The sequence below is a fragment of the Ceratosolen solmsi genome, unplaced genomic scaffold (assembly GCF_000503995.2).
Source record: "Ceratosolen solmsi marchali unplaced genomic scaffold, CerSol_1.0 scaffold30, whole genome shotgun sequence".
Taxonomy (NCBI): domain Eukaryota; kingdom Metazoa; phylum Arthropoda; class Insecta; order Hymenoptera; family Agaonidae; genus Ceratosolen; species Ceratosolen solmsi.
The window spans coordinates 597182-616021 of NW_011948421.1; the positions used below are offsets into that span (position 1 = coordinate 597182).

The window sequence follows — 18840 nt, forward strand, 5'->3', positions numbered from 1 at the left end:
ACGACCACGACCACGACCACGACCACGACCGCGACGGCGACGGCGACGGCGACGACGACCACGACGACGACGACGACAGCGACAGCGACAGCGACAGCGACGACAGCGACGACAGCGACAGCGACAGCGACGACGAAGACGAGCACGACTAGGACGACGAGGACGACGGGAAAGGCGACGGGAAAGGCGACGGCGACGGTGTTGACGTTGTTGTCGGTGTTGACGGCGGCGGTGGTGGCGGCGCGCGCGGTGGCGGGAGTCCCGACAAACGCCGACTGGAGAGTGGATAGATAGCGGTGCTGGCGTAGAGAGAGGCAGAGGCTGCGTGCGGCAGCGAGAGGAGCAGCAGCGGGAGCGGGAGCAGCGCTCGTAGATCGATGTGTGTCCGGTAATACGCCCGCGACGGCGTGTCCGCAATGGCCGACGAGGCAGCTACGGTCCCACAGCCGCAGAAGCGACAATTGGTAAACAAATCCCGTGATATTAGACGCGGACGTGCGTTCTCGAGAACGAGTCACTTATTCTGCACGGGGGCTTGGGCTTAGCCTCCTCGCGGCCTCCAATCCAGACCCTTCGAGTTTTCCGAGAACACAGGGGGGTTGGAGGCTGCCGAGCGTGGCCGCTTTTTACAATGCTACAACTACTCTCTGCTCTCATCATTTCAATTCGGTTATGTGCTTTTATTCTTTGCCGACGCTCTCTCGCCTCTTTCTCCCAAGGCTGCTCATTCCTCGCTAGATTATTAGCATTGGCCATTCAACATTCTTTTTTCTTTCCCTTCCATTTCACTCGTGCTACGTGCGCTTTCAATTCTACACGGCGGCTTTTATTGTTCTTGGGCGTGTTTTCTTTTGCACACTTTTCCATTGTCTTGCTAGCGATCTTTCAAAACTTGTCGATTCAGTATTTATATTATTTATCGATGGTAAAGCATGCTCGGCTATTAAATTCACTTAGCGGTTAATCGCATGTTTATACATAATAATACTACCACATTTAATGCAGTAGTTTGGAATTATTTCATTTATCCATACTTCCATTGTTTTTAATGCATGTGCTAATAATATATGCTGCAATTATATGTGGATCGAAAAATTGTTTAAAATTTTCCCATGCATTTTCAAAATTCGCACATGCATATTAACTTGCATGCATATACACAGGATGTATATATATATATATATATATATATATATATATATATGTTCGTGTGCATTTACATATCACAATCTTTCTCCTTTTGAGTATTATATTGCATGTATACTTAATGAGAAAGGCATTGTGTTAATATTTTTTATTAAAAAATCTCTTTCTCATATAAGAATCTAATCATGTACAAATTCTATCTCAAAATGGAATAAAGATTTTCAATTCTTAAGTAAGATACATTGATACGCCTAAAATTTATATTTTGGTAAATTGCTACATATTCAGATGCACATTGGTGGGTCATTTTTTTTTTCTTCCTGTTTTATTTTTTAAATTATAAATAAGTAAAATAAACCACATGGCCTAATATAAATATTTGTTTCTATAATACATTCTATGGTTATGGACTTATGAGAGTAATACATTAAGCGATGAATTTACATTTTTACAATAAAAATATAAATCTATGCATTAATTTATCCAATTTATTGTGATTGTTGAGCGAAACATGTATTTATGAGCTTTTATTGTTTCATTACTGTACTACTTTTTCAAATTGGAAAAATTAAGTGAGAAATATTATGAAAAAAGTTGTAATTAATTAAAGAATTAAGTTCTTCTTTAATATAAATTTTCTGTCAATTGTTTAATGAAGTTGCAGATTTATTAATAAAGAGAATATTTTATTTAAGTATAAGTTATATTAAATATTTCAAATAAATATTTATAAAAAATAATCATAGGTAAAAACTTTTTTGTAACAAGTAATATAACTTTCAAGAAAATTATATTTTTATCCAAAGCAATTTTTATTAATTCGATGTGTGCGCGTGTGCGTGCGTGCGTGCGTGTGTGTGTGTGTATAAGCATACGCAAACCCATACACGATATGACCATCAATTTTATTTCTTATTCAGAGAGAAAGAACGAGAAAATTTTATACCGATGATTGGACATTTGGAGATGAAGATTTTGAAGGCCGAAGAGGCTTTCAATTGGAAGAAAAGATTGAAAGTGAAAAATATAATCTTAAGAATTTCAATGGATTTTTTCGTGAAATGAATGGTGCCGAACTCAATATAGCATACTTACAGAAGCATGGACTTGGTATGCCTCTTTTAATTAAAGAGAAAACTGGACTTGGCTTGAGAGTACCCAGTACAAATTTCTCCGTGAATGATGTTAGAACATGCGTTGGTAAATATTTAATATCGATGTTTCGTACTTAACTTTTTATTAAATATAACTATATTAATGTAACGTATGCAGGTTCCAAGAGGATTCTCGATGTTATGGACGTTAATACTCAGAAAAATGAGGACATGACAATGAAAGAGTGGCAAAAATATTACGAGGATCAAAACAAAGATCGACTATTAAATGTAATCTCACTAGAATTCAGTCACACAAAATTAGAACATTATGTACAGTCACCAACGCTCGTTAGGCAAATAGATTGGGTGGACGTAGTATGGCCAAAACATTTAAAAGAAAGTCAAGTCGAAGCGACTAATTTACTCGAAGATATGATGTATCCAAAAGTGCAAAAATATTGTCTTATGTCGGTAAAAGGATGCTATACTGATTTTCACGTTGATTTTGGTGGTACGAGCGTTTGGTACCACATTCTCAAAGGTGGAAAAATCTTTTGGCTTATTCCTCCGTCTGACAAAAATTTGTCATTATATCAAGAGTGGGTTTTAAGTGGTAAACAATCTGATGTATTCTTCGGGGATATGGTAGATCGTTGTGGTAGGATATCATTGCATGCTGGAATGACCCTATTTATCCCTACCGGCTGGATACATGCAGTTTATACACCCCAGGATTCACTTGTCTTTGGTGGTAATTTTTTGCATAGTTTTGGAATTGACAAGCAACTAAGAGTAGCTCAAGTAGAAGAACAAACAAAAGTACCTCATAAATTTCGGTATCCATTTTTCACCGAAATGCTTTGGTAAGTGCGAAAGAAACTTCAAATCTTTAAATTTGATATATATTTATATGAAATTTACCTCGTGTTATGTATTATTCATTCTTGTTCCTATTAATAAGATTCTTTCGTTTACCAAATATTGTTATAACAATTAAAACTGACCAATTCATTTTATAGGTACGTTCTTGAGAGATACGTACACGTTCTTTTGGGTCGCAGTCATTTGGACATTACTGAAATACAGAGTCAACATGTCGTTCCTCAAAATTTGAAACACATTCATCTGACTCCGCTTGAACTTCACGGACTAAAATCTATTGTCATGTATTTACATTCTCTTCCGTCGACAAAGAAAAATGTACCAGAATTAATTAGGGATCCAGTAGCGTTAATTCATGATGTGCGTTGCCTCGTCGAGCAGCACAGGCACGATAAACCTGACTTGGCCATAACTGGAAATCCAGTTCTACCTGCACCTCCAGCATTGACGCTTGCTGAAAGGGAGAAGCTGGGCATAGTGAGAAAGAAAATCGTTCGACCGCCGTTGCACGAGAAATCCGACGTGAAGTCTGCATTTCCACGTAGGCGAAGGACTCGATGTAAAAAATGTGAAGCTTGCACGCGGACGGATTGTGGAGAATGTGCTTATTGTCATGATATGGTCAAGTTTGGTGGCTCAGGACGAGCCAAGCAAACGTGCATGATGCGACAATGCCTAAGACCAATGCTTCCAGTAACTGCTTCGTGTAAGTTCTGTAGCTTGGATGGCTGGGGACAACCACCGGCACCTTTAATGGGAAAGCAGCCATCGGTGGTAGCCTCTACTTTAATGGAGTGTTCGATATGTTATGATATCGTACATCCGTTGTGTACCGGACGCAATGTCCAAGGCATTGTGGTGAGTGATGATTTGCCAAACAGTTGGGAGTGTCCCGAGTGCTGTGAAAGTGGAAGAAATTTAGACGTTAAACCAAGGCTACCCAAAGCAAGATTGAGAAAAATCTCATTGACAAATGTCGCATCGGCGGTTCATGCTGATGATTCTGAAAAAGCTATGACGCCAAGTAAAAAACTTAAACCCGAAATAAGTGAGGTACTGAATTAATCTAAATAATTAACTGTTGTATAAAAGAGACTATTAAATTTACTAAATAATTCATGAAAAAATTATAAGAGATTGTTATTTTATTACAAGTGCGTAAAAATCAATTTTAAATGTTCTCATTGGTGCTGTATAATATATAGTTTGGTGTACCTGCATATGTGTATGTATATTTATATTCTTTAGCATTAATAAGAAATGTTAATTCTAGAGATGGAATGATCAAGAGGTTGCAGAAGGCCATCAAAAATCAATTTCCCAAAATCAATTTGGAGCTCAAGTAGCTAATAAAACTACTAATAATACAAAAAGACAATTCATGGTTATGCGTCCTGTTCAAGCTGCACCCATTCATCGATCAAATGATTCTCACGAACAGCCATACGTTTATAATAAAACGGCTATTCTGTCCGTATTCAAATACTTATCTCCAAAGGAACTGGCGACTTGCGCCTGTGTATGTAGGATTTGGGCTCGATACAGCCTTGATCCAAATTTATGGCGAACAATCGATTTGTCCCATAGTATTCTATCAGCTTCTCATTTGTCGGGAATTATTCAACGACAGCCAGAAAGTCTCATATTAGATTGGACTAATATAGTTAAAAGGCAGTTGGCTTGGCTTCTCAATCGGTTACCTCAACTTCGAAATTTATCGCTTAAAGGATGCAATTGGGCTGGAGTTTGCGCTTTGAATACATACTCTTGTCCAGCGTTAGTGACACTCGATTTAAGTTTTGTCACAGGTAATTGCCAAATACATTCAAATTATTTAACTTTTTTTCTTTTTTTTTTTTTTTTTTTTTTCATCTTTCATTGATTATTATCATTCGTACTTTATTGGTTAAACAAACAAATATACTTATTACCCTTTTCAAAATTACAGAATAATTAATCAATATTATTCAAGGAGAATTTAATTCAGCTACTTTAATTGCTAACAATGTATAATGAGAATTGAAAGTTTCGTACTTTATTGGTTAAACAAACAAATATACTTATTACCCTTTTCAAAATTACAGAATAATTAATCAATATTATTCAAGGAGAATTTAATTCAGCTACTTTAATTGCTAACAATGTATAATGAGAATTGAAAGTTTATAGAAATTAGAGTTTGTGTGAATGGAATTAAAAAAAAAATAACAATAAAAATAAAAATAAAAATAAAAATAAAAATAAACTATTAATCGTTCCAGGATTAAACGATCTGAGTCTTAGAGAGATACTCAGTCCTCCAAATGACTCTCAACCAGGGTTGATTGATAAAACGTCGAGACTAAAATACTTGCGAAAGTTGTCCCTCAGTGGTTGCGACATATCGGACGTGGCGCTTCGGTACATTGCCCAGCACCTCCCTTACATCGAAACCCTCAACTTATCCTCGTGCACGAGGATAACTGACGCAGGCGTGGCGCAACTGACGTCGCCTCCCGCAGTCACCATCACCAGTCTCATTTCCTTGAATTTGGCCGGCTGTCGACTTTTAACGGAGCTCAGTCTTGACCATTTGCTCAAATGTCAGGCCTTGAAGCATTTGGATTTGAGAAATACGTCAAAAATGTCAGAACAAAAGATTGTTAGCTTCAAGGCCGGAAGCAGCGTTAACTCCTTTGTAATGGACGGAAGGCCTCGCGAGGCTGAAAGTAGATCCGAGATGACGTGAGACGCGAATACCGAAGGAAGATGACAGGATCCCTTACGAGAAAGCAGCCGCTCTCAGTAGATGTGTGCTTGCTGTCAATGAAACTAAATCAATGAGAATCAATACTGTGCAAATACATACGAGGATATTTATTGAGGATTTGAGAATGACGTTCGTAGGGATTTCACTGCACGAGTGGCACTGTGCAGATGGTTTACTCGGATTGGAAAGTTTTTTTAAGGCAGTCTGATGAAACTCGTGTAGCACGCAGCGAAAAATCTTATTGCAATATATTTGTTTTTGTAGATGGAAATGATGAAACAAGTTTTGTTTTGATGTGATTGGCAACTTAGATTTTAAAATCATTTTTAAAGCTGAGTTACGTGTACTAATAGTTCCTAATAATAATATAAAACAATTATTTCACGGTAATAAAATTATAATTTTTCAACCGAGATTCATTGCAAAAATTTTAGAGTTTGACTTTGAGGCGTCATCTTTTACATATTCGAATAAATTTAAATATTCTTGATCATTTCAGTGAAATAAATCGTTAATTTCAATATTTTTTTACAAAATCACGAGTGCACAAAAAATTATTTATTTGAAACGAAAAGTTAAGTGTTGTAAAAAAAAATAAAAATAAAAAAAATAAAAATAGTGAGTAAAGAATGGTAAATCAATGTGTGACAAAATAAAAAATTGTGATTGGCAGCAACGTGCAATTTTTTATACGGAAGAAATGTTTTATGTACGTAACTGCTTATATTGTGTTAAAAAATAAAGTCATCCAAGATTTTATACTGTATTGTTTGACAAAAGAAAATTTTTTTTGTTGATAAAGCATGCGCAGAATTATTATTATTTAATCATTGACATCAAGAAACTAATACTTATTCTTACCACAAGATATCTAATACATTTTAATCTTGGAAGACGTTATTTGTAATCGAATGTTAAATTTGATTACATTAATTTTCATATTGTTTTATTCTTATTGTGTAATTACAATCCAATATAAATTTAATTAGCTTATAAAATTTATACACTTGTTTTTTGAATGTGTACAATTAAAAAAAAAAAAACAAAACAAAAAAATTCATTGTAATATATATAAGTTAAGATATGAATAATAGTAAAATCAACAACAGTATTTTTTTCTTATAAATTACATTTAAGATAGAAATAGAAGGTAGTGAAAATTTGTGTATCATAAATTTTGTTGAAGAAAAATTGAAATCATTACAATTAGCATACAGATATATTTAATCTATGACGGTAAAAACTGAAGTTGTAAAAGTTACAATTAATATTTATATTTATACGTTCCCTAGTATTTACATTAATTTTTAGACATGTAGTTGCTTCCAACATTAACGATTGTTGCCAGATCTTTTTCTTTTTTTAATCTACTAATTATCAGCTCGGCAATAGACTTTTGGGTTCTTCTCTCAAGTTTTTCAAGTTTTTTTGCAACATCTCGTTTGAGATCCCAATCAGGCTTTCGAGGAGCAAGATTACTGATATCCTGTAATTAAATATATTTTAAGTTACTATACGGAATAATTGATTTTTTTTACTAATAAGTAAAATGTTTATATATATAAAAAAAAAAAAAAAAAAAAAAAAATTATTAAATTGCTTGTAAAATAAATAAATATTTAGAATTCTATTTAAATTTTGTTTAAATGTAATGAATCGATCGATAATGCACTTTATTTTCACCAAAATCTTACCAATTCATCGATAACTGGCTTGGCCATTGCTGCTTGCAACTGGTCTTGTACTTCGGCTTCTATATTACCAGCCTTGCCATCTTCTAAAGCTTTTTCCTTTAAAGCATCATCTTGAGGTTTATAGCTTCTGAATTTTGGTCTACAATTTCCAAATTAATTCAATAAATGAAATACATTCTATGCTGGATAAATAATAATTTAGAGGTTATGATAAAGTTGGTTACGTTGGTAATTGAATAACGTTACTCTTATCCTGAATATTGTCTTCATTTTTTCTCTTTAAATTTTGTAGCCTTTCTTTGCGTTTTAAAGCTTCGTCAACGAGGGTTCCCACTTTATCATCTTCTGTCATTTTTATAAAAATTTCTTACAGCATTATGAGCGTACACAAACAATAGATGAAACGTTCTAACCAAAATTGAAAAGCAAATTGAATAGCTCAAGACGCTAGAAGCTATGAGGATTTATTCTATTCATAACAACAATTCGCTAAAAGCTAAAAGCTTTTTGTGCGTATGTAACAACAGCCAACCGAAAGTAATTAAATTGCAATAAGCAGAGTTAGAGAAATTGAATGCGTATGCGTAAAATAAACTAATGTATTGACGTTGACTTTCACTTTCGATATTTTGAATTCTTTACTGAACGCTCGAGCTATCATTGGTCGACGTATACTTGGACGTTTTGTTGACAAATAATTCTATTTATTCTTCTAATCCAAAACTTTATTCAATATTAGATAAATATTAAATAATATTTTTTAAATAAGTCACGGTTAAGAGCATATTTTTATTGATAAATATGTAATTTTTATTTAATCCAATATCTTATTATGTTATGGATGCGTATATCATAAATTATTATAATAAAAATATACTACATTAAGTATATACCTTTTATTATATTCTACTATCATTATGATTATTGTCAATTCAGTAAAATATATATCCATGATTAATACATATTTACATATCGTACAAATATTTATATTCTCTTGTATTTATGATCATTATAGTGAATGCAAATTGTTATTATCATTTTATTTAATTTCAAGCTTCTTCTTTTTTTTTTTTTTTTTTTTTTTTTTTTTTTTTTTTTTTTTTTGACAAAATAAGACTTCTTGTACATTACGAATTATTAAAGGAAAATTGGTGGATAATATTTTCATTGCTGCTGGATAACTTTCCTAAATTCTATCTATCATGGTGAGTCATAAGGCATTATTTGGTAACGTAAAATTATTTTTACAAACACGTGTTCTTGATAGGAGAGTAACGTGCTCGTAAGACAAAAGTAAATTAGCTGTAAAAACTAGGCATATGTATAAAAAAATGTATTAGTTTAACAAAAAAAAAACTATATAAATAATTCAGTACGTAAAAAACATTGTATACGAAATAAATAAATAAATGAATAAAACCGTTGTTTGAAATTACAAAACTTTATCTGTATTATTACAAATTAGTTTACTTTTAGTACTCCTCGGTTTATGATTTATTAAATAAACTGGCTATATTATTTTCAAATATTAATATTAATCCGTTTGAAATAAGAAGCCAAAGGATATTGGAATTCATATTATATATATATATATAATATTAATAATTATTACATTACCATACCGATTTTAATTTACGGAGAACAATATCGAGGACAAATTCTGTTTTCCTTAAATAATATAATAATGCATTACTTTATGCACCAAATGCCTAAAGTAACAAATTAAATGTTTATGATGCATGATTTTGACCCACATAATTCAGTATCGTAAAGAAATGTTAATGTTTTGTATTTCTTTTCGACTTATATCACTACTTTTACTACCACTGCCATTATAATTTTGTTTCAATATTCTCCATTGTTTTGCTCGTTGAAGTTTTATTAAATATTATTAAACATTAAAAATTAAAAAATTAAATCGAAGAAATTTCAGCAGATTAAACCTTTTATTAAATAACTTGTTAAATCTCGGTAAAAATTTTTCAAACGATTATTAATAATTCAGTTATTAAAATATTGTAGAAAACGGCGATCTTTCTTGCGATCTAAACAATCAATATTAGATGCAACAATTTCATTAATTTAACAGTTGTTGGGTTGTTTCAAAAGTGAAAGAAGACCCTGTCCTGTTTGTCTCATTCAATAATTTGAATTTTATCATAATAATTTAGTCAGTGAGAAAGGAGAATTAAAGATGAATTCATAAATTGTCTATTGTGAAAAAATTGTCTGCTTTTAAATAATAAGTATAACGATATATATTTAATGGATTATGATTATGAATATTGTTTTCAAAACTCATAAGCTATAACAATATATTTAAATCAATGTTTATATACATAAATGTGAAATAAATTTTTACGAGCTATAGTTAAAGAAAAAAATATAAAATAAATTTTAAAATGTAATAATCGCATGCAAGCGCTATAAAGTATTTATTCGTAAAGAAAAATAAGATTTTGCAAGATTAAATTGACTCATCGATTTATCAAAACATCTACATAGATAAAGTAAAAAATTTTACAGCACCTGAATGATATCATTGAAGCTTGTTATTCTCTTATATTATGCAACATTTGAAAAGTGACGTTAGCTCCTCATAAACATTCTATTATCATGATAGAAATAAGAATTTATTAATAAACTTTTAATGCTCTATGCATTCTTTATTATATTAACAGATGCAATTAAAAACGGAGATTATTTAAGAATAAAATTTCAATGGTTTGTATTATTTGTAAAAATTTCATAGGGTTTTGTTGAAAGTAAGATAAACCTAATTCGAATACAAACGAAGAATTATTGTTAAGTAAATATAAAATTTGAGGATAATTAAAAAATTTTAAATATAAAGCTTGAATAAAATGCATGTAGAAAATGTGGAAAATAATAATATTTATGAAGTTTTTTATTCTATAATATAAATCTTTTAATACTATACTAGTTTTATTTTATTTATGAACATATTAAAAATTTTACAAATATACTAACAATAATTGATTCTTTTCTAATCAATTGCCCACTGCAGACAAGGATCTTTTCAATTCTTATCATAAAATTAATATTTTATATGACAAAGGAGGAAAATAATTGTAATTATAATTGCTATTGCTGGTAGATGGCAGTCGTTTATTATTATTATTCTTTTTTTTTTTATTAAGCACTATTAAATAAATACGAAATTTGAATTTGAAAATTATAGTTTCTTACTTGTATACTTAGACGTCGATCGTATTTATAATATTAATTAATAGATATTTAATGAATAAACTGAAGAGTAAATGTAATTGGAATTCGAATGTTAATTTGTAGGTTTATTTCACTGATAACCTCAAAAAAGCTAAATGTTTGAGTGTAAGTGCCCATAAAAAATAGAAGTAAAGTGAATGATGACAATTCAAATAAATATAAAAACAAAGTTGTTAAAAATAAAATATCTACAATTTTCAAATATATTTGCACAATCGATATCATGTGGTGTAATAAAGCATTATCCAAAATCTAAGGGGCAAGCGGAGATTGAAAGAGTAAAGAAAAAATTAGAAAGCTGGAGAGGCCCAGTAGCGTCAGTACAGAAACCAATTATTAATATTTCACCAGATTTGGCTATATTTAAATTTTTTCAAGCGGATATCGAAGTCAATCCCTTGGGTATAATAAAATTTTTAAAAAGAAAAACTATAAGTACTCATCAAAATCTTCAAAATGTTAATCACGAAATTGAGAAGTATGTAGGATATGATTTGGCGCTTGCATATTTTCTTGTATCTAATGGTGGTAAAGTCAAATTCAAAGGACAAGACGAGTGGATACAACTAAACAAAGATAATAAAACTGTCGATTTACCACAGAAATACGATCCTAATTACATTGTCACGGAAATTGATGCTAGCGATTTTATATTATATTATAATGGTCTTGAAAATTTTAAAAATTCATCAAAGATTAAAAAAGCAATATTTAAAAGATCTCCGTTATTTGATGATTGGTACATGGACAGAATTTCATCGTACTTTCCCTGCTTGGAGTACCTTGACATCTCAGATTGTCCAAACGTAACTGAAAGAGCTTTGGAAGCACTTTACAGATGTAGCGATTTGCAAACTCTTATTATAACAGATTACAAGAATACCGTATCGTTTCAATTGACCTGTCTAATGCTCAATGATTGTATACCTGATTTGAAAATTGAAATTTTAAAACCAACAGAAGTGAAGAAACTCAATATAAATTCAAACTATTTTTAATATATTGTATTAAAAATTTATAAAAGAAAAAAAAGTAATAAAAGTATTGCAAATATTTAATCTAAAGATACAGAGGCAACAAACGTATTATAATGTATTTTTAATTCTTTTCCTTTTTACATAGCGTAGGACTATTTTATTAACAATTCCATAATTTTGTATATCTTCCCTATCGTTATTTAATATAATATTATCGTAACAGAGATTATACTTCTTCCAAACGTGTTTCCAACTAATCTTTCGAGTTACATGCTCTCGTTTCAAGGCTAAATTAGTCTGTCGTTTGATTGCTTTCTTCAAATCCAAAACAGTTGTATTCCGCGGTGGCACCTATGTGATTAAAAAAAAAGAATATTAATATACGATGAATAATATACTATATACTTATTTCTAATTACACAAAAGAGCATTGTTTAATTTTCATTTTTAATTTAATCTTCGTTATTTTCATATGAAGTAAAAAGGTCAGAATTATACAAATTTAATGTAAGATATAAAAATTTTTTTTTTTTTTTTTTTTTTAAAGGTTATGTTAATCACTAGAAAAATTATGAAAAATATACACCACAATCGATAATTTTGGCAAATTTCCACGATCTAAAAACAGAACGATGGCTTGTCCTTGAGCCACTGCAGTTTGCGCTTTAATTTCTTCAGCAGTTGGATCTAATGGAAGATCACTAAGGAGCGGATCACTTTCGATTATATTTCTGATTGCTTCTTTGGTTAATTTGACTAACTCTTCATGTGTGAAACTCGATTGTTCTTCATGCTTTTCATTCTCGTAGGATGAAGTCCCTTTAAAATCGATGTTTCCATCTTCGTTAGTCGACATTGTAGAAATATGCCTCTTCTTCCCTATATCAATTTTACATTTTAAATCACGTCTTTGTATTTATTATAGATGGATAAATAATGTGGACTGCAGGTAATATAGCAAATTTCCCAGTAAGTTTCAATCCATACAAAATGAAAACGACAAAATTATTGTTTAAAAATGAATTTAATTTAATTTCTATTTACCATCTTCAAGTCGACCAATTAGCAATTTCACGTAAAAATCAGTTCACTAATTCATTCGACTATTTTTTATCGATCAATACTTTATCTAATAAAATATTATACTTAATTTCGAATGATATTGGTAATTAGGTTACTAATTACATTAGGCATATAACTATACCGAAATTGTCTTCAAAAGAAGTGGAATGTATTTATTGTTGAATAGATTTACGAGAAATTAATTTTAATCGTCATAACATTCTAAACAATATTATTGAAAATTGCTAATTAATAGTAATGTAATATGTTGAGTTGCATTCACTTTTTAAAAATCACTATTTATCGGTTTTGTTGATGTGTTGAAATTCGCGATTTTTCTTCATAAATAAAATCCAAGAAAGAAAATTCGTTATTATATTAACTATTATTCTTAAAAAAAAAAAAAAAAAAAAAAAAAAAAAAAAAAAAAAAAAAAAAAAAGATTAAAAGATAAAATTAAATTAAATCTAAAGATTATCGTAATAAATATAGATTTATGAAACAGCTGTAAAATAAGGTAAGAACAAAAAAATTTAAGTTTGATGTAATTTTAATTAATATAGTGCATAATATCAATGAAGATATATTTTTTATATAAAATAATGTCTCATTTCCTGAATACTCTGTCTATTCAAATTTTAACTATTATAACTAAATATTCGAATTTCTCAAAATTAAAAAGGCATCATTATGATGTATGTAAAAAATTTATTTGATACAAGAAGTATAAACTCCCCTGAAATGTCCATCATTTATTTAAAACGCACATCGCAAAATCAGCGTAACTTTACTCTCAAGAAAAATTTAACTGCAAATACAATATTGAAAGCGACTGTAATGAAAATATTTAGAAAATAAAACAAAAAGCTTGCAATATTTGGTTGCCCGTACACCATTGAAAATCGTCTAAATATTAATATAAAAAGATTTCATATTATTAAAAACTCACCTTATAGGATAAAATTTTGTTTCTTGTTGAAAATCCAATGAAAACATTTAATTTTGGCAAAATTTAGATAAGTATAATTAAAAACAGTTTAAAAAGTAGCTGAAAATTTTCAAAAATACATGGCAAAGTTATAATTTATTTTAATTTATAATTATATTTGATCGAATCCTAATGAATTAATACTCTTGATTCCTTAGCTCATCAACTTACATTTTGTAAGTAGAGTATATTCATCACTTTAATAATACTTTCCTTAAATTAACACTAAATAAAAATATTAATGGTAATATACAATAAATGCGAAAAACAATTAATAAACAAAATGATAAACCAATTTTAATAAATTTAACAATAATTTAATAGAATGTTGTATGGAAAAAAAAAAATAATGTTTTTTGCCAAATCACAGTATATATTTTATACATTATTAAATTTATAAAGCTTCTAAATAAATATTGTCTACATTCGTTACTAATTTTTTCGAATTTAAAAAAATTTATATCTCCGAAGTAAGGGTTAATTAATTATTAAGATTAATATATGCAGTACCAATTAAAGTTATTTAAGAATAACTAATAATTTAAAAACAAAATAAAAATATTTCATGTGAATACTTAAAAGCAGCATGGGAATATCAAATAAATATTTATTTATTAATATTGAAAATACAAAATTTTTCTACGAAAATAAAATCGTTTCCCAATGATTGGCATATAAAAATATCTATAAAATTAAAAGAGGAGCTCATTTATCATAGATACAGATAACCAATAAACAGTAATAATAATCCAATGAGTCAATTATAATATTTAAATATATAATAAATAACATTCATTGTATTTAAAAAGTTGTTTAATAAATATTAATATTTTCATTCTGTTTTATTTGCTTCTATTTGCTTCTATTATTAATAATGTAATATTAAATAAATAATATACAATAGACAACATTAGCCTGGCGTGTTTCTCAATACAATCGTATTGAATTTAATTATAAGATTATGAGAAAGATAATTTTATTATTAAAATAGTGGCGAAATAAAGTTATTTAAAGCATCTTATTTTTGTATTTAAATAGGTTTTAAATTAACTGATTTTATTTTATTTTTTTGTTTCTGATTATTGTTAAATGAAAAAATCTTGCGTACAAATAAATGTTCTCTTGTATTGATGAATTTTAAGATTTCAAATTTCAAATCAAATTAATTACCTTATTATTTAACGGCTAAAATGAATCGAATTAATTTTAAATTAATATTTATTCAAGTTAAAAACTAATGCTCATAATAAATTTTTTTACTTTAATTTACTATCTTTTATGAAAATCTTTTAATGTAATATTTTTATAAAAAGAAAAAAAAAATAAGAAAAAAAAAGGTTTATTTATTTATTTTATTTAACTTAATATTTTTAAATTTTACAAATTTACAAAATATTAGTACAATATATGTAATTTTCAATGACATCGAATTTTAATTTTAATTTAATTTATATTCGAATAATTTACTTCATAAAATGAATGCATAGCTTTAGTAAATAATTTTTAGTAATAATTATTTCATTAAAAGTAGAATTAAAATGTAATATATATTTGTTTGAAAGTTTATATTTATCTGCAATATCATTATCGTTAAAAAAATTAAAAAAAAAAAAACTTGAACTAAAAAACATTAAAGTGAAAACGAAAATTTATTATATTTTTTATCGTGATTGATTTTAAACATAGGCAAACGTAATGTAATAATCATGATTATCATTACGATTATTACGAATAAGAAATTTTTGTTTAATTATAAATGGTAATGCCAATGTTTGAGCGAGCATTGAAAAATTGTATACAAAAATTAAATTGATCATAATGAAGTGATAACATTTTTGTTATGGATATTGTTGAAAATATAGCAAAACGAAATAAAAGCAATAATAAAACGACACTCTGAAAGGGTTTTAAGAATTCCTTTGAATTTCCATTATATTCTGCATTAGAGGCATATTATAAGACAAATAATACAACCAAACACGATGTACAGTTCAATCATTATCGTTATTATGTATAAGAAGTCGCCATTAGTTCCACGCAGTGTGTAATTTAACGTGTATTTATTAATTTATGTTGTTTATTTACTGAACAAGGAGTACATGTAATAGACTCCTCGATCAAACCAGCGCTGCTCACTTTCTGTGCTTTTTTTTTCTTTAATTCTTTCACGTATCACTGTATCTAATAATTCTATGTATATAATAAAACACACATTGTCTGGTCAAATTTTAATGATCGATTTTTCTCGTTATACAAACGCTCGTCTTGCCATTGTGCTATCGCAAGTAAATTAATTATTCTGTCTCTATAATTGCATATAAAGAAACTTTCAACGACATTTTTTTAATTTTTCATTTGTTTGGAAAATCAGTAACGGAGATTTTTGCTTTACTCTGCTATCTCATTGCTAAGAAATCGCTTTATTTATATACGTAATGTTGCGAAACTTTTACGTGCGCCACTCTCTCCCTCTCGCCCTCTCTCTCTCTCTCTCTCTCTCTCTCTCTCTTATACACACGCACGCACGCACACAAACACACAACCACTCACAATTTCATCCATTTATAAATATGTACAGGAAAAAAAAAGGAAAAAAAAAAAAAAAAAAAAAGACAAAAAATATATAGTACGAGCTTTCACGTTCTTCAACACTATTCAAATATACGTTTCGAACATCTTATCGTCCTTTTCTTTGATCAGTGTTAACGTTTAAGACTAATCTTGATTTCCTTATTCTCACAGAATATTATACGAACACGCCCAACCTCCAACCTCCCCTTAAGAAATCAATCTTTATTCATTTGAACTTTCTTTGAGCTTTCTTCGTCGCTCAGCTCTTATTTATCGTTTATTATTATTATTTTTTTTCTTCTTTCTTTTTCATTCAACATTCATTTCTACATTCTCATTACATATTCAATTTGATTTGTGTATGATACGATACACGTGGTACTTTCGAGAAAACGTTATATTGCCGATCGACTTTTAAATTTGCGCGCAATTAATTTACGTTTCAAATTTCAGGGTTATTTCTTGGCAGTTGAGAAGATACCTCGCGCTCCTTTCATTTACAAACGTCGTATAAAAATTTTCTTAGTGCCTCTCTCACTCTCTCAACGTTTACTCATTACTTTTTATACAAAACTTTACAGCTTCTCGTATTCGTTGATAAAATGATTAAAATGAGTCTTTTATTCTTTTAATTCCCCAAATTAGTACATATAATACATGATATAAAATTGAAGGCGCAATTTTAAAAGACGTCAGCTCAACGAAATAATGTCTATACGAGTAGAAATAACGTTAAAATTCCTTTTGAACGCGTAAGAGAGAAAAATAAAAGATATATTTAAGAGAACAACTTTGTTGAATAGAACTATTATTACTTTATTTTCGTTAAGTGATTTTATTATTTTTAATCTTCTCTTTTTATCTGGCAAGTCACGTGTATATTACAATAGAGTTTAAGTAAATTTATATCACTTTAAAGTCCCTATTAATCGCACGTATTCGTGTGTTGTTTTTATTAATTTTTTTTTTGTATTTATTTTTATTTTTGTTTTAATTTTTTTTTTTTTTAAATCGTTCATTAACTATCTAGTTTTACAAGCCTTAGTGTTAGTATTATATTAATATTCGATACGACGATGATGTTCTCAATAATTAATAAAAATTGCAGTTTCAACCATGGCCTTGTATTAAATCATTGACAATCAGAAACAGACGATGTATGCTTGTTAGTTATTTATGCCATTTCTTTTTTGTGTTTAATACGTTGTTCCGCTATCAAAAAGTTCATTCATCATACTCAATTTTCTTCGTATATCGCTCATACCTCGATTCACGCTTTCCTTTTCATTATTAATATTATTTCATTTTTTGTTTCTTTTTTTTCATTATTTTTCCCCCTATTTTGTAAATGTTGCGCCTGAAACGAGCAACGAGATTTCTTTTTTTTTTTTTTTAATCATATTAGCAAACGATTCGTATAGCTCGATAAGATTCTTTCGTTTAAAAAAATTACACGACACGAGTGACGGAAAGCTGAAAAGAGAAAGAATAAGGGAAGTGAAACTAAGGGACCTTTGCGTATTTTGTCTGTCTGTCTGTCTGTCTGTCTGTCTGTCTGTTTGTTTTTATAGGCAGAGGCAGAGAGACAACAATAAACTAATTTTAATTTGTATGCACAGCTCGCTTCTATTAAACACAGTAAACTTTGATAATTTGCACAAAGTATACATTTACTAAGATTAAAAAATTTGTTTTGAAGGAGTTAAAACTTTCATTATAATTTCACAAAGCGTGTGTGTATATATATATATAATCGGATGTCAACAATAATAGACGATACAGTAAGTGACAGTATCGAGCTTGTGCTCGAAGCAAAAATAAAAAAAAAAAAAAAAAAATACTAAGAAAAAAATTAGCATCAACTAATTTAAAATGAAGAGAATCTGTAAAATAAAAGAATACGAAGTAATTGTACAATATAATAATAATTTTTAGTTCTGGAATTAGTACAATTTCAATGAGACAAATAAAAGAACACAATACGATAAGAAATTTCATTCTCATATATTATCACGAGCAAACTCCGTCTTTATCAATTTCGTATAAACTATTTAACAGCAAGCCGAAGTTAATCATTCATTATTATCCTGCAATGTATCCTCTACCTTAAAACTCATTCTCTGATTCGCCGCTTTAAACAATCCTTCTGTCTATTGAATTCTATCATGAAAAACTGCATTACGCGTAACGAGAGAAGTGCCACTATGTAATTTTTTTTTTGTTTTTTTGTTTTGTTTTTGTTTTTGTATTTTCTTTGATATAATAAATTCATTGTTTTTATTTGTTTTATTAATTTACGTTCGATGATACTACACGAACACTAACTGAAACTCATCGTACGAACGTATGTATGGTAACATTCCGCTGTCGAACGACCAAAAAGAAAAAAGCAAACACCTCACTCTTACTCCCCCCCCCCCTTTTT

At 29.2% G+C, this 18840-nt stretch overlaps 5 protein-coding genes across 5 annotated transcripts in view; 3 read left to right on the forward strand and 2 right to left on the reverse strand.

Annotated features, from left to right (window-relative positions):
* Positions 1 to 290, forward strand: part of LOC105361618 (glycine-rich cell wall structural protein 2-like) — a 1108-nt gene extending 818 nt beyond the window's left edge. The window contains exon 3 of the mRNA XM_011498870.1: positions 153 to 290. Within this exon, the coding sequence (XP_011497172.1) occupies positions 153 to 290 (138 nt within the window). The remainder of the gene's footprint in view (positions 1 to 152) is intronic.
* Positions 190 to 6440, forward strand: LOC105361242 (Lysine demethylase 2). The gene is made up of 6 exons (XM_011498351.1): positions 190 to 464; positions 2067 to 2346; positions 2419 to 3106; positions 3263 to 4178; positions 4399 to 4933; positions 5387 to 6440. Exons 1-6 carry the CDS (start codon positions 417 to 419, stop codon positions 5851 to 5853), a joined length of 2934 nt encoding a protein of 977 aa, XP_011496653.1. The 5' UTR covers positions 190 to 416; the 3' UTR covers positions 5854 to 6440.
* Positions 6441 to 7079: 639 nt separating this feature from the next.
* On the reverse strand, positions 7080 to 8143 carry LOC105361243 (coiled-coil domain-containing protein 12). The gene is made up of 3 exons (XM_011498352.1): positions 7793 to 8143; positions 7569 to 7707; positions 7080 to 7360 (listed from the first exon to the last, which is right to left on the reverse strand). The coding sequence occupies exons 1-3, from the start codon at positions 7918 to 7920 to the stop codon at positions 7175 to 7177; spliced, it is 453 nt and encodes a 150-aa protein (XP_011496654.1). The 5' UTR covers positions 7921 to 8143; the 3' UTR covers positions 7080 to 7174.
* A 2679-nt stretch (positions 8144 to 10822) lies between these two features.
* On the forward strand, positions 10823 to 11815 carry LOC105361619 (ATP synthase subunit s-like protein). Its single transcript, XM_011498871.1, has one exon. It carries the CDS (start codon positions 10955 to 10957, stop codon positions 11813 to 11815), a length of 861 nt encoding a protein of 286 aa, XP_011497173.1. The 5' UTR covers positions 10823 to 10954.
* Positions 11816 to 11902: 87 nt separating this feature from the next.
* LOC105361620 (U11/U12 small nuclear ribonucleoprotein 25 kDa protein) lies at positions 11903 to 12801 on the reverse strand. Its single transcript, XM_011498872.1, has 2 exons — positions 12381 to 12801; positions 11903 to 12145 (listed from the first exon to the last, which is right to left on the reverse strand). Exons 1-2 carry the CDS (start codon positions 12648 to 12650, stop codon positions 11903 to 11905), a joined length of 513 nt encoding a protein of 170 aa, XP_011497174.1. The 5' UTR covers positions 12651 to 12801.
* Between the last annotated feature and the right edge of the window lie 6039 nt (positions 12802 to 18840).